This window comes from Thunnus thynnus, chromosome 12, assembly GCF_963924715.1.
Source record: "Thunnus thynnus chromosome 12, fThuThy2.1, whole genome shotgun sequence".
NCBI lineage: Eukaryota > Metazoa > Chordata > Actinopteri > Scombriformes > Scombridae > Thunnus > Thunnus thynnus.
This window is the reverse complement of record NC_089528.1, coordinates 30,379,280-30,404,472: the sequence shown is the minus strand read 5'-3', so window position 1 is coordinate 30,404,472 and position 25,193 is coordinate 30,379,280. Positions and strand designations below refer to the sequence as shown.

Below are 25,193 nucleotides of genomic sequence, written 5' to 3'. Positions count from 1 at the left end.
GAATCAAAATTCTTACACTTCCTACAGAGTAGGTTCAACCTGAGTGGCTAGCAGCAACAGCAATCTCTTAGTTTAACACTACAAGGGCTTAAGGTGGTAGTTATCAACAACTCAAGATTTGGGTTACCAATTGCTTTTGCTAAAATTGATTTGAAAAAAAAAAATCAATTCTCCCAACACTTCACTTGTTTGTAAGTACAGCTAGATATCTTCTCCTGTGGCAGACTGGTCGTGTTAAATATAAAGACTTTTGGATAGTCTAAAGGTTTTAGATTCCAGAATTTTGGTACTGGCCAAAATTATGCTGAAATTAATATTGCACAATTATGAATAATTGCCAACAATACTCTGCCTCACACGGGGCACCATTTTGTTGGGCCGTGGCTACAAGTTTGGCTATCAGCAATAATTAATGATTATCAAAGATAATTGTTAATTATTAAAATCAATAAAATTATTAATAAGAATTAATAATAACGGGGCACCACCCTGGACTCAGGGAAAAAGATAGCCAATTCAGTCTCAAAGTGTACTAATCTATGAATTTGGGACTTTGATTAATAATTAATTTAATAACTATAAACAAAATCACCATATCAATAGCTAGTAAAGGTTGAAGGATTTGGAGTTCTTTACAGAGCAGAGGTTGGCAAAACTCATTCTTGTGCAACATTAACAGACAACAGGTATATCCAAAAGCATTTATTTAACAAAAGGGTAAAAGCAACACACAATACTAATCTAGCTAAGTGTATCTATATACAAGTGTGAATGTGTGAGTGTGTGTGTGTGTGGGTGTGTGTAGGGAAGACAATAGCAAGATGGCTGCAGTCACCTGGTGACTGAGCACATGGCATGCCGACACTTTGGCTGATAAAGGGAACTACAGGGATAAAAGGCCAGACCATGTGGTGTCTTGAACCACATGTGCTGCCTGAACCAAAGTTTGCCAAACTAGGTTTTAACCTCTTAACTGTGTGGTTCTCTATTCAAGGCCAATTGGTGTATGCTAAAGGTGCCAGGTTAAAACGAGGTTAGTTGCATGCAAGGCCTAGTTACTGGATGTAACATGTGTTAAGCATGCTAACATTAACCTAGTGGTGTGGCTATGCAGTAACCTGACTATAGGCAACAAGGACATCACAACAACAGTTCAATGTATAACCTTAACCAAATCAATACACGTACAGTACATTGTTTGAGTTAAACATTCTTGCTTAGCCGTACTATGCTTCACTGTGTTGCTAGGCTATGCCCAGTTGTTACCAGTCCATGAAGTAAGAGATGCTTTGTGGTGTCCTGCTTTGTAGCCGGTGAATCCGTGGGTGAGTCAGGCTGAGAAGGCTTTGGCTCTGAAGCTGAAAGATGCAGGCGTTGCTGGGCAGACAGCACTCCAATCGTGCAGAGGGCCCAGGTCACTCCTTGGTGTAGAGTTAGCGGCAAGCTAACTCCATTTCGCGGCTCCTGTACTTGTTAAACTGGCCAGCAGACTTGTGTGTTAGCTGCTGGCACAAGGAAACTTAGTTTCTGAGTCTTAGGCAGGCTCTCGCGTCTTCTGCCGTAAAGAAGACTGTGTGTGTCTGCTGTGAGCAGGCCACACAAGAGAGCAGAGAGCTGCTCCAGCAGCTGCTGGAGGTGTGAAAGAGAGCAAGGAGCTGCTCCTGCTGCAGCTCGTGGAGAAAAGAGAGAGATAAGAGGGGAATCTCTAGTTTTGATAACCTGGATCCATGGGTGGAGCTTCACACTTTGGGTGCGAACCCCCAGGGCTCAGGTTTCTTGGAGTCTTGAAACATGTGGTAAACTGTGGTCCACATGTAGTCCCAACAGCTATGTACAATAACATAATAAATGATCTCTTCATTGATTATTATCAAGATAATTATACTTCTATAACACATTTCTTTACAAATTTACAAAGTGATGAGAACAAAATATGTATGATGAAGGAAGTTCTGTTGTTTTCTCTGTTTAAGAAACAACAACAAACAAATACATCAATACAAACATGAAACTAACATTTAGAACAAAGAGAAGTTTATATTTTCATCTGAAGAAACATCAGTGAAGGTAAAAGACGTCATCATGAGCAGTGATAGCCTCTATGGATAAAAACACACAGGAAGAAGTGACATTTAAAGAAACTCAAAACGTCATCAGAATAACTAATGATAAAAAAGTGTTGACAATCTCAGTTTGATTGACAGCTGATCTCTGTGCAGTTCAGAAACACCACAGCAACAAGCTCTCAGAAACAATGGAGACAAAAACATGAAGAATTACAACAAAGAATCTGACACATGAAGTCTGAAATGAGTTTTGTCTATCTGAATTTACAGAACTCGGCTGTGACCTCAGTATCTACAAAACCAAGTCCAGCATAGAGAGGCTGATTGAATGTGGTCTGGACTCTGTGGAGGAGAGTCATGGTTTCAGAGACGCTGTAGAAGGACAGAATACCTGCTCTGTGATCCAGGTACACTCCTACTCTGGAGGACTGAGGACCTGACACGGTAGTTGTGATGTTGTTGAACCAAAATATATAACTGTTAGTGTCACATCTTAAAGCCCAAGATTTGTCATTGAGTCCAAATATACATTTATTTGAGCCTCCTGCTCTGCTGATATTCTTGTATGCAACTGCTACACGAACTTTTCCTCCTCTCCACTGCACCTCCCAGTAACAACGTCCAGTCAGACTCTCTCTACTCAGGACTTGACAATAATCAATGAATCTGTCTGGGTGACTAGAATGAGGCTGTTTTTGTGTCATTCGCTCTGCTTTTCTGTTCTCATCAGATAATAACAGATAGGTGTTTGCTGTGTTTGGATCCAGTGTGATTTCATGTGAATATTTTAAGAATCCAGCTCTGGTCTTGGGTTCTGGTTCTGACAGTAAAACGTCCACTTCAGTCACTGTCAGTGAGATGTTTGTCCATTTCTCCCTCAGGATGTCCTGTAGTTGATCTCTGAGCTCTGACACAGCTAATGTCACATCTTCAAAGTATCTCAGAGGACGGATATTGATGCTTGATGAGTCTGTAGGTTCACTGAGTTGTGACAGTGAGGGGTTGTGTAGAAACTGGTTGTGATCCTCTGTGTATGAGAGCTGCTTCAGTTCAGCGTCTTTCCTCTTCAGCTCAGTGATCTCCTGCTCCAGCTTCTCCTGAAGATCTTTGACTCGTCTCACTTCAGTTTCCTGCTGGGATCTGATCTGCTGCTTCACATCAGAGCTTCTTTTCTGGATGAGACGGATCAGCTCAGTGAAGATCTTCTCACTGTCCTCCACTGCTTTATCAGCAGAGCGACTGACGGCCTCCACCTCCTGTTGAAGCAGCTTCACATCTTTCTCTCTGTCCTGGATTCTCTGCTGGATGTTTTGTCGACTCACCTCGAGCTCTCTCTGCCTCTCAGCCCTTTCTGCTGCAGCTGAGACTGTGTCGTGGCCTTTATGTTCATCCGCAGAGCAGAGATAACAGATACTCTGCTGATCAGTACGGCAGAACATCTTCATCACCTCATCATGACGACAGCAGATGTTCTCCTGGAGCTTCTCCAAGGGGTCGACCAGCTTGTGTTTTTTAAATCTAGGTGATTCATAATGAAATTGGAGGTGTTTCTCACAGTAAGAGATGAGACAATGCAGACAGGACTTGAGAGCTTTCAGCTTCCTCCCAGTGCAGACATCACAGGCCACATCTTCAGGTCCAGCATAGCAGTGATCAGCAGGAGCAGCTTGGAGTCCAGTCTTCTTCAGCTCCTCCATTAAATCTGCTAACATGGTGTTTTTCACCAGGACAGGCCTCGGTGTGAAGGTCTGTCTGCACTGAGGGCAGCTGTAGATTTTCTTCTCATCCTCTTCATCCCAGAAACCTTTAATACAGCTCATGCAGTAGCTGTGTCCACAGGGAATAGTCACTGGATCCTTCAGTAGATCCGGACAGATCGAACAGCAGAATTTTGCTCCGTCCAGCTGAGCTCCTTGCTGCGCCATTTCACCTCTCAGTGGCAATGACTGTCTGAGTTTCACTCTCTGAGAAGTGAAACTAGTTTGAGCTCTGATCTAAACAGCATGTGTTTCTGTAGTGAATGGAGGCTGCAGCTCTTTTACATGTTGGTTATACCCATCTTCAAACTGTAGATCTGAAGGGGAGGGAACAAGGAAACATGTGGACAGACTGGAGCTTGTTGTGTTTGAAAGCAGGAAGAAGAGGGTGGAGTTATCAAGCTCTGATTCACTCCAGCAAGAGGAGCGGCTTAAAAGAGATATTGTGAGTTTAACCCTTTTTTCTACAATGAAACTCACGTCTCATTTGAAAACACTGGTCACCTGCTTTCTGGTGTCAAAGTCATCTTGGGAATTTGAGAGCAATCTACAGATGACTCCCCATTTTTCTGAATTACTGTATTCTCCTAAAATCCAGCTCAGTTCAACTTTTTCTTAAATACAACATTTCAAACAGAATAGATAAAGAATGAAGACATGAAACAATGTTGTAAAATATTGAATTACCCAAAATGTTGATTAATTAATGTTCAGTATTAGTCCTTTTAACATTTTAAATTCAGACCTGTTTTAAAATAATTGACTAGAAGCTATATACTAATGTCAGATCTAAAAAATACAAAAAGTAAATAATTTTGTTGCAGCTCTGAATCCCACAGGACATGAATTCACCAGATTATTTGGCTCTGCAGTTAAACTGGAGACTGTAATGGTCTGTGTACCCTCTGTCTGAAGCTGTGATCAACTTGTTTGATAATATGACGAAGAAATATTATTTTGCTTTTCTGTTTTTCATGTGTACTTTTCCTGTTTTCATCTTCAAATTGTCAGTTGGAATAGAAATGAAACCAAAACTTGTTATTTTGCTTTAATTGTTGTATCTACAGACAGGTGACAAATTAAATGAAAAAACGGGCCCAGGCCTGAATACTTGACCCCTACAGTGAGGGGATCTGGTGGCTCTGTTATGCTGTGGGGGGCATTTTGCTGGCATGGTTTGGGTCCACTTGTCCCCTTCGAGGGAAGGGTTGTTGTGGAAATTGTGTGAAAACACTGAACACACATGAAATAGTACACAAAACACTGCTGGGTTGGAGATTAAAAAATATTATTGTACAATAAGGAGACAGAACACACAAAGATGCATCAGTTTGTCTCACCAAACGAAGAGCAAACCTAATTTATTATAGTGAGAGAAGGAACAGAGAGATAATCTGTGATTGGTCAAATCATACAAACTTGTGGATTACAACCAATGGCAAACAGCCACAAGGTATACATTTACATGCCCACGTATGCTAGATAAGAGCCACATCTCCATAGGACACAGGAAGGCAAAAGCCCTCACCTATATGTGGCCTTTGACCCCTTAACCTGTCCTGTCTACTCCAAGACCCAGGACATTAAAACGATTAGCCAATCCTTTGGTCTTTCATTACCTTTACAGGGTCACTGCAAATCAATACAAAGTTGTTCTGAGTGATCACCTTTATCCTATGATGAAATATTTCTATCCTGATGGGAGCGATCTCTTCTGAGATGACAATGTCCCCTTTTCACAGGGCATGAGGGGTCACTGAATGGTTTGATGAGTATGAAAATGATGTGAATCATATGCTATGACCTTCACAGTCACCAGATCTCAACCCAATTGAACACCTATGAGAGATTTTGGACTGACGTGTTAGACAGCGCTCTCCACCACCATCATCAAAACACCAAATGAGGGAATATCTTTCTAAAGAAAGGTGTTCAACCCTCCAGGAGAGTTCAGAGACTGTAGAATCAATGTCAAAGCTGAGGAACACCATTCTTCATGTTTGGAAAAATCCTCACATTTATTACACAGGAAACTCTGCTCTGTTAAAGTTAAACAACTTTTAATTTTCATGTTGGGTTCATGATGACAAACAGAACCAACATGTATGGACTGCACACCAGTCTCCCTCAGGGTCAACCAATCACACACTGTCATATCAATCTGTTTTCATGACTATCCCACTACTGTTATGATATTGTGCTGCCACCTGCTGGCTGCTTCCTGTCACTGCTCACACACAAAAACAGCAGGTGTCAACACAAATCTTCACCAAACATCTATTATGAACTCTTAATGGCTTAAAACTAGAATGAACATGTCAAGTTCTCCTGATGTTGATTCTGATTAGACTGAATGCAGCTTTTCATATGTTTGGTATCATTATGATAAAATGATTCCTAAATTACTTCTGGACTAGAAAAGGTGGAGTAACTTTACCTGTGATGGTGCAATAAATCAATCACAGTTGTCAGAAACACTAATCATGACAGTTTTAGATGCATTTCTTTGTTGTCAGTTAAGCATCAATAACAGAAAGTCTTCAGCACAGCAGGCAGTTTTGTGGATTGAGAGATTAAAGCACAAACAAAATGAGTCACAAGAAGTTTGAATCAAGTCTGGATTAAAACTTTACAACCCAGAAGCGTCTGACTGTGAGGTGACAGAGCTAAACACTGAACCAACATGACAGCCTCATTCTGAACTTTCATCTTCATGAAAATCAACTTCAACATGAATGAAATGACCTCAAGTTCATGACGACACAATATCTGTTGTCTTATGTGTGTCAGGACTAAACAAAACATCTTCACATCCACATTTGATCAAATTAATTCTAATTATTTCTTCACTTTTTTCAGGCCTGAGTACAAAATCCTCTTTATTAACTAAATGTACAAATAAAATCTCAGTTTGTTTAAAGCAACAAGTGAAAGAAAACTCTGCTCATTTCTCTGTGATGAAGCTGTTTTAGTGAAGAAAGCTGAAAGTACAGAGACTGACTGACAAACATTCTTCTGCTCTGAACATGAACTCTGTACTTTGTGGTGTTTCAGGAGGAAAACTGCCTCAAATAAACTCTCATATTAGTTTCACATTTTCTCCAGAAGATTTGAATGAGATCCTGAGATGACGACAGAAGAAAATACTTTGTTTATTCTTGACAAAACATCTTTATTGATTATGTAAAGCTTCAGATTGTTCACACATCCAATCAGTAAAGTCTGTTAAATGACTCTTGTTCAATGATTTCATGTTCAGATTCACTTCACCCACACAATCAGTTAGTTTAACCCAGAATATCAGCTATGTACAACAACATAATAAATGATCTCCTCTTTGATTATTATCAAGATAATTATACTTCTATAACACATTTCTTTACAAATTTACAAATTGATGAAAACAAAATATCTATGATGAAGGAAGTTCTGCTGTTTTCTCTGTTTAATAAACAACAACAAACAAATACATCAATACAAACATGAAACTAAAATTTAGAACAAAGAGAAGTTTATATTTTCATCTGAAGAAACATCAGTGAAGGTAAAAGACGTCATCATGAGCAGTGATAGCCTCCATGGATAAAAACACACAGGAAAAAGTGACATTTAAAGAAACTCAAAATATCAACAGAACAACAAATGATAAAAAAAGTGTTGACAATCTCAGTTTGATTGACAGCTGATCTCTGTGCAGTTCAGAAACACCACAGCAACGAGCTCTCAGAAACAATGGAGACAAAAAAATGAAGAATTACAACAAAGAATCTGACACATGAAGTCTGAAATGACTTCTGTCTATTTGAGTTTACAGAACTCAGCTGTGGCTCCAGAATCTACAAGCCAAAATCCAGCATAGAGAGGCTGATTGAATGTGGTCTGGACTCTGTGGAGGAGAGTCATGGTTTCAGAGACGCTGTAGAAGGACAGAATACCTGCTCTGTGATCCAGGTACACTCCTACTCTGGAGGAACGAGGACCTGAGACACGAGTTGAGACATTGTTGAACCAAAATATATAACTGTTAGTGTCACATCTTAGAGTCCAAGATTTGTCATTGTATCCAAATCCACATTCATTTGAGTTTCCTGCTCTTCTGATATTCTTGTATGCGACTGCTACGCGAACTGCTCCTCCTCTCCGCTCCACCTCCCAGTAACAACGTCCAGTCAGACTCTCTCTACTCAGGACCTGATTACTTGAAGTGAATCTGTCTGGGTGATGAGAATAAGACTGTTTTTGTATTATTCGCTCTGCTTTTCTGTTCCCCTTAGATAATAACAGCTCTGTGTTTGCTGTGTTTGGATCCAGAGTGATTTCACGTGAATATTTTAAGAATCCAGCTCTTGTCGTGGGCTCTGTTTTTGAATTTGACAGTAAAACGTCCACTTCAGCCACTGTCAGTGAGATGTTTGTCCATTTCTCCTTCAGGATGTCCTGTAGTTGATCTCTGAGCTCTGACACAGCTAATGTCACATCCTCAAAGTAGCTCAGAGGACGGATATTGATGCTGGATGAGTCTGTGGAAGCACTGAGTTGTGACAGTGAGGGGTAGTTGTGTAGAAACTGGTTGTGATCCTCTGTGTGTGAGAGCTGCTTCAGTTCAGCGTCTTTCCTCTTCAGCTCAGTGATCTCCTGCTCCAGCTTCTCCTGAAGATCTTTGACTCGACTCACTTCAGTTTCCTGCTGGGATCTGATCTGCTGCTTCACATCAGAGCTTCTTTTCTGGATGAGACGGGTCAGCTCAGTGAAGATCTTCTCACTGTCCTCCACTGCTTTATCAGCAGAGCGACTGACGGCCTCCACCTCCTGTTGAAGCAGCTTCACATCTTTCTCTCTGTCCTGGATTCTCTGCTGGATGTTTTGTCGACTCACCTCGAGCTCTCTCTGCCTCTCAGTCCTTTCTGCTGCAGCTGAGACTGTGTCGTGGCCTTTATGTTCATCCAGAGAGCAGAGATAACAGATACTCTGCTGATCAGTACGGCAGAAAATCTTCATCACCTCATCATGACGAGAGCAGATGTTCTCCTGGAGCTTCTCCAAGGGGTCGACCAGCTTGTGTTTTTCAAAGGCAGGTAGTTCATAATGAGGTTGGAGGTGTTTCTTGCAGTAAGAGATCAGACACACCAGACAAGATTTGAGGGCTTTCATCTTCCTCCCAGGGCAGACATCACAGGCCACATCTTCAGGTCCAGCATAGCAGTGATCAGCAGGAGCAGCTTGGAGTCCAGTCTTCTGCAGCTCCTCCACTAAATCTGCTAACATGGTGTTTTTCACCAGGACAGGTCTCGGTGTGAAGGTCTGTCTGCACTGAGGGCAGCTGTAGATTTTCTTCTCATCCTCTTCATCCCAGAAACCTTTAATACAGCTCATGCAGTAGCTGTGTCCACAGGGAATAGTCACCGGATCCTTCAGTAAATCCAAACAGATCGAACAGCAGAATTTTGCTCCGTCCAGCTGAGCTCCTTGCTGCGCCATTTCACCTCTCAGTGACAACGACTGTCTGACTTTCACTTTCTGAGAAGTGAAACTAGTTTGAGCTCTGATCTAAACAGCATGTGTTTCTGCAGTGAATGGAGGCTGCAGCTCTTTTACATGTTGGTTACACCCATCTTCAAACTGTAGATCTGAAGGGGAGGGAACAAGGAAATATGTGGACAGACTGGAGCTTGTTGTGTTTGAAAGCAGGAAGAAGAGGGAGGAGTTATCAAGCTATGATTCATTCCAGGAAGAGGAGCAGTTTGAGAGAGATACTGTGTGTTTAACCCTTTTTTTTCTACAATGAAGCTCACGTCTCATTTGAAAACACTGGTCACCTGCTTTCTGGTGTCAAAGTCATCTTGGGAATTTGAGAGCAATCTACAGATGACTCCCCATTTTTCTGAATTACTGTATTCTCTTAAAATCCAGCTCAGTTCAACTCTTTCTTAAATACAACATTTTAAACACAATAGACAAAGAATGAAGACATGAAACACTGTTGTAAAATATTGAATTTCCCAAAATGTTGATCAATTAATGTTCAGTATTAGTCCTTTCAGCATTTTAAACTCAGAACTGTTTTAAGATAATTGACTAGCAGGTGTATACTAATGTTAGATCTAAAAAATACAAAAAGTAAATAATGTTGACTCTGCAGTTAAACTGGAAACTGTAATGGTCTGTGTACCCTCCGTCCAAAGCTGTGATCTACTTGTTTGATAACAGGATAAAGAATATGCGTTATTTTGTTTCCTTCTGTTTTTTGTGTGAATTTTAAAAAATGGAAATCCACGTGTTTTTTTCAAATCAGCAATTGGAATAGAAATTAAACCAAAACTTATTTTTCACTTTTATTATTATATCTACAGACAGGTGACAAATTAAAGGAAAACCTGTCCAGGCCTGAATGCTTGACCCCTACAGTGAGGGGATCTGGTGGCTCTGTTATGCTTTGGGGGGCATTTTGCTGTCATAGTTTGGGTCCACTTGTCCCCTTGGAGGGAAGGGTCACTGCAAATCAATACAAAGTCATTCTGAATCATCAACTTTGTCCTATGATGAAACATTTCTATCCTGATGGGAGCGATCTCTTCTGGGATGACAATCCCCCCTTTTCATAGGGCATGACGGGTCACTGAATGGTTTGATGAGTATGAAAATGATGTGAATCATATGCTATGACCTTCACAGCCACCAGATCTCAACCCAGTTGAACACCTATGTGAGATTTTGGACTGACGTGTTAGACAGCGCTCTCCACCACCATCATCAAAACACCAAATGAGGGAATATCTCTTTAAAGAAAGGTGTTCAACCCTCCAGGAGAGTTCAGAGACTGTAAAATCAATGTCAAAGCTGAAGAACACCATTCTTTATGTTTGGAAAATCCTCACATTTATTATACAGGAAACTCTGCTCTGTTAAAGTTAAACAGCTTTTAATTTTCATGGTGGGTTCATGATGACAAACAGAACCAACATGTATGGACTGGACACCAGTCTCCCTCAGGGTCAACCAGTCACACACTGTGATATCAATCTGTTGTCATGACTATCCCACTACTGTTATGATGATGTGCTGCCACCTGCTGGCTGCTTCCTGTCACTACTCACACCTGTCCACAGGTAACACAGCTGATCTGTTTTTAGCTTCACTTCACTTCTTTTTTTGGACTCTTGTTGTTTTGACTTGTTTGGTGTTTCAGTGCAGCTGTTAACATCGGTCGGTCCTGATGAAACATCAGGAAGTGGACCAATGAGAGGATACTGAAACGTCACAACTTCCCCTGTTTCCTGTCATCATACACACCTCTGTGTCTCTGAGCCACAAACTGGCTGAAATTTGGGAACTGATGAAACCAAACTCAGGTTTGTTTTTTACCCACATCCCTGCTCTTTACTTCATTATGATTTGGATGATTAACAAACAGTAACATGATAAAGGAGATGAGCAGCAAAACAGCAGGTGTCAGTATCAGATTCGTTTACTGGAATCTAATAATCACACATATTGCATTGACCTCTTTTGGCAAAGCTTCTTTTAAAGATTAAAGGCACACGCTGTCTCCCAAAATAACACAGTATAATAGTAAGGGAAAATAATGTTAAGTGGTACTATGGTCTCCACATGGCTGTATTCTTTCCATGAAGGTTGGAATATAGTCCTCAGCAGTACAGTAATGTACTTAAGAACAATCTTTAAGGTACTTCACCTGATTTCGATTTCATGCTACTTCACACTTCCACTCCACTACATTTATCTGATGGCTGTGATTTGACATAAAATATAGAGGTAAGCTTGTCAAATACAACATATTGTTAAAGATTAAAGAAGCTTGTTGTGCTGCATATCACTACCAATTTATTTTCTCCTACATTATATATTTCTCAACAAACTTCAGAACAAGGTCCAGAGGTTGTGATATGTAGCACCACAAGCTAGTAAAACTGTAAGCAGAACTGCATTCCTACACATGCTCAGTAGCGTCCGCCTTACACATTACTACTCTCCAGAGAACTGAAAACATGATCGCTGTTATTAGTCTAAACAAACTAACATGACCAAACTCTTCATAAACTTGTTTTTGAGTGGAGGAAGATGGAGCAGCTGTGGCTCAGGAGGTCATTCGCTAATCGGAAGATTGGCGGTTTGATCCCTGACTCCTCCAGTCCACATGTCGAAGTGTCCTTGGGCAAGATACTGAACCTCAAATTGCTCCTGAATGAAGGCTGTGCCATCAGTGTGTGAGTGTGAATAATTAGAAAACTCCTCCTGATGAGCCGGTTGGCACCTTGCGTATTAATGTGTGTGTGAATGGGTGAATGTGGCGTGTAGTGTAAAGCGCTTTGAGTGGTTGGAAGACTGGAGAGGTGCTATACAGTAAATGCAATGGACTTTTAAGACTTTAAAACAAGTTTAATGCTTGGAATGACATTGTTTGATGTAATTTGGGTGAACTTTAGAATAAACGTTGGGAAAATTTGTTCAACCTAATAGAGGAGAGAGGAAAGTGAGCCAGTAATTAAAGTAAAATCATTAAATTCAGGTTTTTACACATTAACACTGTAACAAACTGCCCCATAAGAAAACTAGAAAGGGCTGAGAAGATGCAAATCTCCACTAAGGCTGCACAAACCTCTACATTTGTTATTTAAATAATTATCTGTGTTATAAATCAGCATCTTGATCCACAACTGCATCAAAATATACACTGGTTAACAGGCTGGTGATGCGTGTACCATATTATTCTTTATTCAGGTAAGTGCAGTGGTTAATAGGAACATTTGTGAATGAAAATATTCAGTATCTCACAATGTGAAGAGATGGTATCTTAAAAAAAAAAGATTTCTAGATATGTTAAAATACAAACTTGATGACAACAGAACTTCCTTCTCAGAGATGATGATGAACAAAAGCTGCTGTTGTTGGCTCTCTGTGTGGTTATTCTAACCCCAAAGAAACATCACGCTGTCAGATAACCTTTATGAATCATAAGAAACACCAGAGTTTAGAGCTGCCTTTATTTATTTATTACAAAATGACATGATAATCGTAAAAAACTGTTCATGACAGTATCACAAAATGTAAACATGGCATTTATTGTGTTTTTCCTCATTCCACAATAAACTTTGAACTGATTAATAGTGAACATACAGGAGTTATTATGGGGAGAAAAGTTGCAGATGTTACCTTTAATCTGCAAACAAACGCATGCAGATGATGGATTCATCCGAAATAACAAAAACAATTTTATGCTTCTGAAGGATTTTAATTGCTGATGTATAAATGTTTAAAGAGGAAATTCGTACTATCGCAACATTACAACGTTACATATCTCGAAAATATCAGCTTTTCAGAAACAAATGGTGTTTTCAAAGCTTTCCTCCTCAGTATGATTTATTTGGGCAGATCTGAATGCAGCGATTGTACTCAGACTAAAACAAACGTCCAATAATAAACTAATTCTGGAGCAGTTTGTGATCTGAACTTTTTTTTCACATATTGTATGCAGAAGGAATCCCCAACAGCTGCAAACACACGCTGCTACTTGCTTAAAGGAGGGCCGCTTTCGGTCGACACCAGATGAGGTTTTACATCAAAACGCGTCAGCAGATCTGTCAGTCCACTGGTGACTTTTTTATTAACAGTGGAGTGACTCGTAACCACAGTTCACTGCAGGGCTGTTGTGTTATATTGTGAGGTGTAGGGCTGCAAATAACAGTTATTTTCAATTAATCTGCCAGTTATCTCCTTGATTCATCAATTAAAGGTGTAATACACGACATTCAGCCTCATTGGATGTCAGCAACTATTTGCTATGTAGAGATATAGCAGAGTAATGGCATCCTGAGCAGAGAATGAAGTCACACTCCATCTGTGTGTGTTGTTATCCGAGTTTCTCTGTTCTTTGTTTTAGTAGCCGGTCCGGCCGTGTGTCCGTTTCCAACATGGCGGCACAGTGTCACAAATTTTCTCAAACTACAGCTAAACATTAATTGATTTGAGTTTCCTGATGTAGCTGGTCAGGTGATTCTTCTTTTCCTAAACTTTATTGAGTAAACAACGTGCACATTTTTGTTTTGGTCTGAGATGGTGCTCTAGTGCGACATCTAGTGGGGCTGAATGTCACATGTTGCACCTTTTAATTGTTTGATTTATAAAACAGTGAAAAATCCCCGTCCAGTTATCCCAGAGCCCAAGATGAAGTATTCAAATGTCTTGTGTTGACAGAAAAACAGTCCAAACCCAAAATTATTCAGTTCACACTGATACAAAACAGAGAAAAGCAGCAACTCCTCACATCGGAGAAGCTAGAACCAAAGAGTTTTGATATTTTCCTAGTTACAGATTGATTTTCTTTCAATCGACTAATCGTTTCAGCTGTAGTGACGTCTTTCACTGTCAGTGTGCGTGGCTCCTGTAGGATTTGACCCCTGACCTCATCCTCCCATGATCCCACCTGTCACTGAGACGTCGGAGCGAAGCGTTTCTCTCCTGCATGGACGGTAACGTGGCGGCGCAGGTGGCTGCCGGAGATGAAGGTCTTACCGCAGTACGAACACCTGAACTGCTTACAGTCCGTGTGCACGGTCATGTGGACCTTCAGGGATCCGGACTGGGCGAAGCGTTTGCCGCAGTGGACGCAGCCGTAGCGTTTCTCGCCGGTGTGAACGCTCTGGTGGCGTTTCAGGTTGCTGGAGTCGGAGAAGCGTTTGCCGCAGAGTGCGCAGACGAACGGCTTCTCGCCCGTGTGGACCCTCATGTGCGTCTTCAGGTTCTTCAGGCAGGCCAGAGTTTTACCGCAGCAGTTGCAGACAAACGCCTTCCCGCCACTGTCCTCTCTGCTGACGCCGTCCTGACGTCTCCACCCGTCCCTTCTGATAAAAGCATGCTGCGTCTCTGCTGTCTCTTTCCTTGGCTCATCTGCAGGTAACGGCGCCCTCTGCTGGCCGTCCTGGAAGCCTGCAGGCTGCTGGTGCTCTGCTACAGACAGAGTCACCTCACTGACGGCAAACGGGAAGCTGCTGCATAAATCAGACGCAGCTGAAACATTCTCGCTGGTGTTCAACACATATGAGCAGCCCGGGTCCTCACGCAAAGGATTCTGGGTACTGCGGGGGGCATGTTGGACCTGTGGCTCATACATCAGACAGTCATAACTGGCCGCGTCGCTGGTGTCTGACATCTTGCTGGTGTTGGAGCTGACATCACCACCCGTCCACGACAGAGACGCGCCGCTGTCCTCTACTACTTCCTGTTTGGTCAGCAGGGGCGGAGCTTCTGTTTCCATCTGCTGTCCTTCAACAACACAACAGAAATCTTCTGGAGAGAAAAGGAAAGCAGGATATCACGATTTTTATACTTTTTTCAAGCATACAAATCAGCAGATTTCAACAGTATTTTGCACGATTACGGTTGACATTATCACAATTATTTGGCTCAATAAATAGATTGTGAGAACTGTTTCATTTAGTTACAATAGCGATTATCTTTTATCATTCATTATAGATTAATCTGTCGATTATTTTCTTGGTTAATTAATTAGTTATTTTATCTATAAAATGTCAGAAAATGGTGAAAAATGTTTCTCCAAACCCCAAAGCTGCAATCTGAAATGTCTTGTTTTGTCCCAACCAACAGTCCACAAAACAAAGATATTTAGGTTATACTTATATAGGAGTAAAGAAACCAGAAAATATTCACATTTATGAAACTAAAATCAGAGGATTTAGACTTTTTTCTTAAGGAATTACTCAAAACAATTAATCAATTATCAAAACCCCGACTACACACTGCTTTTTGTAAGACGTCAAAAAGGTTGGAAACCACTGGTTTCATCTTTAACAATGTGTTGTATTTTAAAAGCTTGTTATATTATCCCATTGTGTCAAATCTTCATCTGAAAAGTAACTAAAGCTGTCAGATAAATGTAGTGGAGTAGAAAGTACAATATTTCCCTCTGAAAGGTATAAAGTAGCATCACATGGAAATAGTCAAGTAAAGCACCTCAAAACTTCAGCACAGTCCTTGAGTAAATTTACTTATTTACTTTCCATCACTGAAGTCTGAAAACTAAATATATTCACTTAATTGTTATACATGTTGAAGAAAAACAGAGATTGTTTTCTGCTTGTAAAATAGCTGAAATGATTGACTGATTATCAGAATAGTTACTGATTACCGTTGTAGCTCTGTGTGTAACTGTACTCACTTTCCTGCTCGGACTGAGACCAGGACTCATCGTCATCCTCCACTTTGATCACTGCGGTCGTCAGTTTGGCCGACTCACCTGCAGCAGGCTGCTGTCAGAGCAGAGATAGAATAAAACTGAGGGAAGAGGATAATGAAGGAAATCTGTGAAAGACTCGTCTTCCTCCACTCACCGCCTGCTGTGTGGTTTCATGTCCGGAGTCTGAGGATGGGTCAATATCTCTGCACCGTGGTGTCTCCTGGGGGGACACTCTGGACAGCGCCGCCCCACCTGGAGGAGACACGGTTAAAGGTACACAGCAAGGTAGCAGGTATTTTACAAAACAACGACAGAAGAAATGTCATAATGCATGGTCTTTTTTGCTGGTTTTAACTTATTTGTTTTTTCATGCTCTTGATTGATGTTATTGTCCCACAATGCAATTCCCATTTAATATAAAAAAAAACAACTTCTCATTTTCTGTCATCACTAAACGGTAAAGAGAATGGTATCAAACTACGCTTTCTAAGGTCAAGAAAAATGAACTTAACGCTCATTTAAGTGACTAAACATTGTTTGGATAATAACAAATCCCATGTAAATACCGATGGGACAGTGTTTGCGCAGGGTGTGCAGTTTTCCAGATGTAAAGCAAACACAACACAAGCCGGATCCGCGTTGCATTCATATTTTAATGTTAAAAAAACAGAGATTCATTCGCTTTCTAGTTAAATCAAATTTTAACGGTTACTTTTTTTTTTTTTAACTGTCAGTACATTCAAATTTTAACGGTCACCTCCAGGTGTTCTGCTCCTCCGCGGTTCGTTGCCGGGGTGATGAGCGGGCAGCGGAGCTCGTGCGCGGCCGCTCGCGAGCAGCAGCGCGGTGCCGCTGGCGGTAGCCACGGCTCGCAGGGCGGTCGCGCGGGCGGCTCGGAGCTCCATGAGCCGCAGTTTCCTCCGCAGCGCCTCGTTCTCCTTGCGGCTCCGCGAGATCTCCAGCTGCAGCACCGCGTAGCCGCCGTCCACGAGCTCGCAGATCTCCGCCACTGCCGTGTTGGCCAGCACCTCCATGATGGATGCGAGCTGCGCGTGGAAGGCGGCGGCCGGAGACATATTTTATTCCTCCGCGTGCGTTTGTCGAAACAGAATAATCCAGATTACGGCCTCGTGGCAGGTGACAAAAACAGAAACGCACGCGCCCGCTGCGTTTATCTGACTGGCCTCTCACCTGATGTAAACAGTTTCGAGACAAACCAGGAAGTGATGCGAGAGTAAAAACGACCAGAGACAACACGGACTGCGCATGTGCAAAGTATCCTTTTACATTATTTTCGGTATTTTCAGAAATATTGCAGGTGTGACAACGTTAGAATGGTAATCATACGCACATTCACACATGCACGAAAAACATGCCTCAATGAAATATATGAATTAAAGATAATTGAGTTCAAATACATATTTATTTGATATTTGATTTTCAGTAACAGTTAACAATTATTTCATTATCGATTGTTTAATCTCTTTAAAACACCCAATATTCACTCAGAAAAGATAACAAAAACCAGCAAATATTCACATCTGAGGAGCTGAAACCAGCAAATTTTGGGGACATTTGCTTAAAAATTATACTCAAAGAAGGGGGGCAAGTAAAAGTCAAAATGTGTTACACTCAACTTTATCCAAAACCCAAAGATATTTTATTTTTTTCCTCATTACTTACATTGAAAGCACATTTGAAGGGAATAATAACAGGAAAACCTCTCTCAGTGTTCATATGGTGTTTTAGGAAACACTTAAACTGTGAATTTATTCTTTAACTCAAGGTCCACCACTAGTTTTTAGAACTTTCTCAGTCTCCCAAACTAACACTATTTCCATGAAAACTGAGCAACCCTAACTGCTGAAGAAGAGCGTGCTGTGGATTTTTGAGTTTAACTATAGTTCTATAATACTTTAACACTCAGTATTTAAAATGTGGCTAAATATCAAGAGAACAAATCTCAGTAAATATTCATAAATATGGATGGGACCTTTCTGCACAGATTGTGCAGTTTTCCAGATGTCAAGAGATGTAAGAGTTCAAACTAATGATTATTTTCATAATAGAGTATTCTTAAAAACACCCAACATTTTCACTCATAGATGCTGACAGAAACCAGCAAATGTTCACATCTGGGAAGCTGAAACCAGCAAATTTTGGGGATATTTGCTTAAAAATATGTACTCAAAGAAGGCGGGCAAGTAGATGTAAAAATATGTTACAGTCAAATTTGTCCAAAACCCAAAGATATTTTATTTACAATGATATAAAACAAAGAGAAGCAGCAAGTCCTGCAACAACAGAATAGTTGGTATTTTGGCTTGATAATGACATAAAAGATAAACTGATTATGTTCGTGATTAATTTTTTGTTGATTAACTAAGACACATACATCATGTAACATGAGAACCTTATCTCAATAACATTTTTTAATCACCTTTTGTTTCTTATAACCTTAACGAGATAAAAAAAAAAAAACAACAACAAACAAACTTGTGACCTTGAGGTAACAGCAGCATTTAAAAAAAAATGAAATCACAATCTTTGCTGCTTTTAGGGGTTTTTTTTTTACATTTTTATTTATGTCAGTTTTATAAAGAAGATACAACATGTAAATCAGACAGCTTTAGAGTCGTTGGAAGGTTTGTTTTTTACCATTTGATGGAGCTATGCTAGCAGTTTCCCTCTGCTTCCAGTCTTTGTGCTAAGCTAAGCTAAACACACCCTGGACCTAACTTGATGATGAAACTGACATCCCTCTTCTCATCTGACTTATTATAAGAGTGTCACAAAAGTTTGTTGTGTTAGTTTAACAAAATACTCACTTTAAATACTGTCAAACATCTCCTTTGGGTTTTAAATACCTTAAATTCCTTGTGTGGCGTGTTACTGCTGCACATACCTTCAACAAACACAAATCTGTTGTTACAAAGGTAATAACTGATACAAAACAAATTTCAGAACTTGTTTATTAACCAATAATGACAAACTTGTACTGTATGTGACTTATACAGTATCTTGCTTCTCACACAACAGTAAACTGGCATGAAATGTGTTTGACCTGTGCACCAGACTTTCAGTGTTTCAGACATATTTTAACAGCAAAGACAGAAATCATTAGAAACCTCTTTCAAATTTCTCACCAAAGTGAAGCTATTTTAAAAATGAGACATGATTTTATAGCCTGACATTGCCAGACCACTTGCATATTAGTCTGGAACCTCTCTGTTGATTCTTGATTTCCAAGGGCGCAGACCAAAATGCCTCTGGACGCAATTGGATAGACCTACAATCAATCAGAGCTATGAAATGAGCGACGTAGCGCTGAGCGGCGTAGCGCTGAGCGGCAGAAGTACAGCAAACACGTCTTTCTTAACAATAAAATCTTTAAGTGCAGTTGTTTTTTCTTCCTTTAGAGAAAATATACCGTCCAGTGCATTTAATACTGTCACAACAGTGGATTCAACAGACAGTCCCACATCAGCGGCAGCCATCTTGGTTGTTTACAAAAATGCATCAATGACGTTCCCCTGTACAGTCATCGTATCAAACCTGTCCCATTTTATATAAACGGCTGTGGTTGGCCCAGTTGTGATTGGGGGGGGGGCTCAAAGTAAAACTTACAATTGGAAAAGCATCATTTCTATAATTCCATAATTTTGTTTTAAGTGGCCTTTCCTTAATATAAAAATGGATATACAGAGCACATAACGTTTTGGAATAAAACCTATGACTGATGTGAAATGGCTCAGACGTCGGGGTGACATTTCTTCATGTGTAACGTGAGGCTGTATTTGACGATGAAGCTCCTGGAGCAGCGGGTGCAGGCATACGGCCGCTCTCCAGAGTGAATGCTCAGGTGCGACTTCAGGTGAGCCGACTGAGTGAACTTCTTGCCGCACTGGCTGCAGCTGAACGGCCTCTCCCCCGTGTGGATCCGCATGTGAACGTCCAGGTTCTGAGACGTGGCGTACGTCTTGTTGCAGATGGAGCATATGAAGCGTTTCACTTTGCCCGCCCCGTTACAGCGCTGCGATGGACCTGATTGGTCCCTGTAGACGGCGAAGTTCATCGTGTCGGCCTCGTCGTACCCGAACGCGGAGTTGCTGCTTTCAGATAGCTGGCAGTCTGTGGGCGTCGATCCCGAGACGTTGATCAGCTTGAGGCCGAAAGCGTCGCCGTCCATGTTTTCGTTTTGGTGAAACTGAGCGAAGGCCATGTGGCTTTTGGACTGTTTGCTCCACGTCGGAGTGAGATCCAGTTCTGCTCCGTCTGTAGACTGAGACTGAGAGTCGATCAGAGTGCTGTTGGCGTAATACACCTGTCTGCTGGCGCTCGACATGGGAGGAACCAGCGAGCACTCCTGGTGGACCAAATGGATGTCAGGGTCCATCTGCGAGGAGTACGAACAAACCAGCTCGCCGCCGGCTTCCATCTCGTCACCGCCGAGCTGAGCGGAGCAGCCCGGCTCGCTGCGAGGAGAGTCCAGACTGTAGACGGACACGGTCTTCTTCTGCGTCTGTTTGGATGTCGTCGGACTTATCAGTGTGAGCTCAGAGGACGACTTCCTCTCAGCGTCTTCGTTTCCCGGCCAAGGTCTCTTCATACTCCGGCCGGTTGGAGACGACGTGGCGCTCTCTCTGGCTGCAGCTGTCGCTCTGTCAGCGGGTGCTTTGTCCCCTGAAAGAAAAGACAAAACATATTATCATCAAGCTAAGAAAGATCACAACACTGAACCAGTCCATATGAATGAAGCTTTTTAGTGTTTTAGCGCTGAGTCAGGCCTTATGTTTTCAGCATAAAGTGAAAAACATGCAGCAAAACAAGCCAGTTATATTTAAAATACATGGAAGTCACTGAAGCAACAGCTGACATGCAGATTAAATGCTTCTCAGTTGCAGAAATGTGTGAATACAGTAACTGATGGCTGAGAGCTGCCACCGTCACAGGCTGTTAGTATTTTTATGTTATCATGCCTCTCTTTCTTTATGTTTTTTGGAACCAAAGTTGTCATGAGCCCTGGTTTTCACTGAGTTTTACAGGCAACACTTTGAATTTTCAAACACATTTATTCTTTAAATTAAAAATGCATCAAAAGCCAAAAAAAACACTGAATTATAAACAGTGCAGTAAAGTTGCTGTGTTGGCAAGACGGTGACAGATCCATGAATTTGAAGGTTATTTTTTTAAGTACCCAGCTTCATATGCAGCGACTCCACACGCGGTCCAGACCCAGAGATTGAGAAACTCACCTTCCCCCTCGAAGGTGTCGTTACTGTCCGAGTCTTCATCTTTGATCAACACCACGTCTGGAAGCTGCAGAAGATGAACAACACTGATGTCACATCTGATGATTATTATTCAAATTTAAACAATTAAAATAAGCAACCAGTAGAGTTATGTGTTTAATACATGAGATATTGATTTCATATCTGTCAAAGTTCACTAATACTATACAAATGTTGATGACACATCTTTGTGACCGACGGTTACTGTAAATATTAATACACTGACCATAGATTAGCTTCCACATCGGTGCTTTTCTATAGAAACTTTAGAGTGACCATTGTTGCTATTATATTTTTAATCCTCATTATCTCAACATCTCATTGATGATCACGTTATCTCAACAGCAGCTTTCTGACTTTTTTTTTTTGGGAGGGGAGATAACGAGGTAATTAACAACGAGAAAACGACTTTCAGCCCAGGGCAACAAGGCTGAGATAAAAATAAATTTAAAAATGTCTATCTTGAGATAAGTTATCAACATCACCCCCCTGTCAGCATGCACAGAGCATGTGCAGAGGTTTGCAGCAGAGATAAGGTGATAATTAACTTCTGATCTAGAGATTATATACACACCTTCTGCACCATATGCAGCATTTCATGTATATTTTTAAGGCGTAATGGCACAATATGAAAGGATGACTTCCACATGATGAATAATATTATTAAAGTAGAAATTAAATGTCCATTAAGTCCAAAAATATGCATATATGTATATATTTATTTTATTTTTTTGTTAACTTGAGGTTTAATATTGTGATAATAACTTGTTGGACGTTGTTCCAACTGTATGTATCTCTTGTACATATATATATATATATATACATATATATACACATATATTTACAAGGCATCATTTTCCAGATTCATTTTGACCTTCAGAGCTCCAAAACAAACAAGCCAAGACGTCACTTTTGTTTAGTATTTATGAGGGTGCTGCTGAGCTGATAAAAATCTTACATTTAACTGATAAAAACACGTCTACTGCTGTGTTCCTATGGAAAAATAATCATGATGACAATTATTTATTAAAGATAAGTCTGCCATTCATTTGAGTGGTTAATCATTTTGTTAGAAAATTGTGAAAAAATATCCTTAAAAACTTCCCGCAGATCAAAGTGACATAGTCACATGTCTGTCTGTTTTGTCAACAGGCTGAAATCCAAATTTAGAGCTGAAATGATTAGTTGAGAAAAATAATCTGCAACTAATTTATTAATTGTTCTCATTTTCACACAAAAATACTAAACTTTGTCCAGTTCCAGCTTGTCAGGGACCAAACCTGTACTTTTACTTTAATACTTTAACTACATTTTACTGATAATACTCTGTATGTATGTACTTTTACTTTTACTTTCATGCAGGACCTTTTACTTGTAATGGAGTATTTTTTCGTCGCTGTATTGGTATTTTTTACTAAAGTAAAGGATCTTTGTACTTCTTCCACCGCTGCGTTTCCCAAGTTGAGACTCTGTTTCAGATTCCCAACAAAGATGGAAACAGGCTGAAAATCTTATTTATAATTCAGAGAACAGAATATGTTGTGACCCGGATGTTTGGAGGAGTCTTTGGTGATTCTGAAAATACCGTCAGAACTACGGTAACGATATTATCAATTAATCAATCAGTCTTTATTTGTATGAGCTTTTCATACAGGTTAGCGCTGATCAATGTGCACCACAGATGAGCCGATAATAAGCCAATAATAAGACAGAGCAAGTGATTGATTTCCGAGAGGACTAGCCTAATAAATATCTATCTATCGACACCGCAAAGACAACAAAAAATACAAAAAAACTATCTGAAACCAATGTGACCAATGAGAAAATGTAATAAAATAGATTTAAAAGCAATAATACAGTAACAGTAGTAAAATAGGGTGAAATACAAATAGATTAAAAAGACAAAACAAAATAAAAATGATGACAATGAAATACACTAAAATAGATTTAGCTATATAATAATAATGATGATGATGATTATAACAACAACAACTAAAATAATAATAATAATAATGATAATAATGATAATAATATATTTTTTTAAAAAACAAACAAAACAAACAGATAAAACAGATTAAAAAGACAAATAAAATCGATGAGAGGGATAAAAATATATAATAATATTCATAATAATGAAACGGAGCTGACGGATGTAATGATGGAGCCAGGCCGGGTGTGTGTTTACCTCCTCCCGCAGGAAGACAGCAGCTCCTCCGTCTCCTCCTCCAGCAGCAGCGGTGTCTCCTCCATCATCGCCCCGCTGCTGCTGCTGCTGTGTTCCCGCTTGCTTTGCGCCCTCCGCGGCCGCTACGACGACCCCGGGTTCCGCCTTCTTCCCCCCGCAGCTCCCGCGGACCACAATGGACTCGATGAGGTGCAGCTTCTTCCTCAGGTCGTCGTTCTCCTTGTGGCTCCGGCTGATCTCCATCTGCAGCACAGCGTAACCTTCATCCACCACCTCGCAGATCTCCGCCACCGCCGCTTTGGTCAACGCGCCCATGATGACGGACAGCTGCTCGTGCAGAGCCTTGCTGGATAAAACCGACATCCCGTCGCTCGAGAGGACACCAGGCCGGACCGAGACTCCTGCTTACGGGCACCACGGAGCTCCAGCGGGCTCTGAAACAACCGGAGAGCTGGGTGCGTACGTTAAATCTGCCTGTCGCCTCTGACCACAAAGGAGGGGAAATATTTTGTTTCCTTGCCTTCCGCGATATATTTTTCCTAGGAAGGCGAAGCCACGACCCGCCCTCCTCTGCCTCTGATTGGCTTAGCCCGATATTCTTACCCCTAACCCAAACCAGTCTCACTCCTCATGTCTGAACCTTACCAACCTAAACAACGAAGGTACCGAGCACTAGCCAATCAGAGGCAGAGTAGGGAGGGCCATGACTTCGCCTTCCTAGGAAAAATAATTTGGCTTCCCTTCCAATTCGCGTTTCCGGAATAACATTACTCATTGACTTCAAACTAAAAGTCTGTTGTTGTTGTTGTTGGGTGTGAAAGACAACAGCATCTGTTGGAAGGAGTATTCAGATCCTTTACTTAAAGATCCTCTCCAGGCATGTTTTAAGATGTGCATAAAATACTCTACTTTGAAAAATACTCTTGTCAGAAATGTAAAATGGCATCTACTCCTTGTCCTTCACTAACAATCCCAGAAAATATGCGAATATATTTCACAACAGACGAGATGTCTCCTACTTCACTGTAAAGGTCATTCTCAATGTTTGTGCACTGGAGGATTCAAGTTTCCACATCACATTTCTGCAAGTCGAATATTGGACCAGGATTGGCTTTTAAACCAGTTGTGATGTCACAAATCATGCTCGTAGGCCCGCCCCTTAAAATTGGGTTTTCAAAGAGCTCAGAGAAACTTTCCACTTTCAGTAAAATTAAGTACATAAGTATTATGAGCTTGATGTAGTTAAAGTATTGCAGTAAAAGTAGTGGTTTGGTCCCTCTGACTGATATATTATTATATATGACATCATTAGATTATTAATAGTGAAGCATCAGTGTTAGAGCAGCATGTTACTGTTGTAGCTGCTGGAGGTGGAGCTAGTTTACACTACTTTATATACAGTTAGCTAGTTTAGTCCAGTGGTTCCCAACCTAGGGGTCAGGCCCCTCCAAAGGGTCAGCAGATAAATCTGAGGGGTGGTGAGATGATTAATGGGAGAGGAAAGAAGAAAAAACAAAGTTCTGATACACAAATCTGTTTTCAGTTTTTGGACTTTTTCTCTAATCTTTGATTTTTGCTGAAATATTGGATCATTTGAACGTTTATTGAAATGAAAGCATGTGAGAAGTTTAGAGGGAAAAATCACTATTTGGTGGAGCTGTTAACAACTCATAGACATGTGAA

The 25,193-nt window shown here is 40.8% G+C and overlaps 4 protein-coding genes across 8 annotated transcripts; all 4 read right to left on the bottom strand.

Moving 5' to 3' along the window:
* Window positions 1-1,297: 1,297 nt before the first annotated feature.
* On the bottom strand, window positions 1,298-4,136 carry LOC137194715 (tripartite motif-containing protein 16-like). The gene has a single exon (XM_067606830.1). It carries the CDS (start codon window positions 3,989-3,991, stop codon window positions 2,321-2,323), a length of 1,671 nt encoding a protein of 556 aa, XP_067462931.1. The 5' UTR covers window positions 3,992-4,136; the 3' UTR covers window positions 1,298-2,320.
* A 2,844-nt stretch (window positions 4,137-6,980) lies between these two features.
* LOC137194714 (tripartite motif-containing protein 16-like) lies at window positions 6,981-9,554 on the bottom strand. Its single transcript, XM_067606829.1, has one exon. It carries the CDS (start codon window positions 9,299-9,301, stop codon window positions 7,622-7,624), a length of 1,680 nt encoding a protein of 559 aa, XP_067462930.1. The 5' UTR covers window positions 9,302-9,554; the 3' UTR covers window positions 6,981-7,621.
* A 3,254-nt stretch (window positions 9,555-12,808) lies between these two features.
* LOC137194710 (zinc finger protein 90-like) lies at window positions 12,809-17,259 on the bottom strand. 5 transcript variants are annotated; one of them, XM_067606820.1, is made up of 4 exons: window positions 16,792-17,259; window positions 16,189-16,286; window positions 16,017-16,107; window positions 12,809-15,127 (listed from the first exon to the last, which is right to left on the bottom strand). In XM_067606820.1, the coding sequence occupies exons 1-4, from the start codon at window positions 17,108-17,110 to the stop codon at window positions 14,268-14,270; spliced, it is 1,368 nt and encodes a 455-aa protein (XP_067462921.1). In that variant the 5' UTR covers window positions 17,111-17,259; the 3' UTR covers window positions 12,809-14,267. The 5 variants fall into 5 exon arrangements, with proteins under 5 accessions (XP_067462921.1, XP_067462923.1, XP_067462922.1 ...); XM_067606822.1 differs by having other exon boundaries at window positions 12,809-15,124; XM_067606821.1 differs by having other exon boundaries at window positions 16,017-16,104.
* A 412-nt stretch (window positions 17,260-17,671) lies between these two features.
* On the bottom strand, window positions 17,672-24,255 carry LOC137194712 (uncharacterized). Its single transcript, XM_067606825.1, has 3 exons — window positions 23,511-24,255; window positions 21,290-21,353; window positions 17,672-20,717 (listed from the first exon to the last, which is right to left on the bottom strand). Exons 1-3 carry the CDS (start codon window positions 23,871-23,873, stop codon window positions 19,786-19,788), a joined length of 1,359 nt encoding a protein of 452 aa, XP_067462926.1. The 5' UTR covers window positions 23,874-24,255; the 3' UTR covers window positions 17,672-19,785.
* Between the last annotated feature and the right edge of the window lie 938 nt (window positions 24,256-25,193).

Bases quoted from the DNA above. Each gene is read 5' to 3' on its own strand.
- LOC137194715 (XM_067606830.1), bottom strand. From the start codon at position 3,991: ATGGCGCAGCAAGGAGCTCAGCTGGACGGAGCAAAATTCTGCTGTTCG.
- LOC137194714 (XM_067606829.1), bottom strand. From the start codon at position 9,301: ATGGCGCAGCAAGGAGCTCAGCTGGACGGAGCAAAATTCTGCTGTTCG.
- LOC137194710 (XM_067606820.1), bottom strand. From the start codon at position 17,110: ATGTCTCCGGCCGCCGCCTTCCACGCGCAGCTCGCATCCATCATGGAG. The intron at 16,287-16,791 runs GTGACCGTTAAA...TGTCTCCTCCAG, and splicing joins GAGGAGCAGAACACCTGGAG to GTGGGGCGGCGCTGTCCAGA. The intron at 15,128-16,016 runs GTGAGTACAGTT...TTTTCTCTCCAG, and splicing joins GTCTCAGTCCGAGCAGGAAA to AAGATTTCTGTTGTGTTGTT.
- LOC137194712 (XM_067606825.1), bottom strand. From the start codon at position 23,873: ATGTCGGTTTTATCCAGCAAGGCTCTGCACGAGCAGCTGTCCGTCATC. The intron at 21,354-23,510 runs GTAAACACACAC...CATCTTCTGCAG, and splicing joins CTGTCTTCCTGCGGGAGGAG to CTTCCAGACGTGGTGTTGAT. The intron at 20,718-21,289 runs GTGAGTTTCTCA...CTTTTCTTTCAG, and splicing joins CGACACCTTCGAGGGGGAAG to GGGACAAAGCACCCGCTGAC.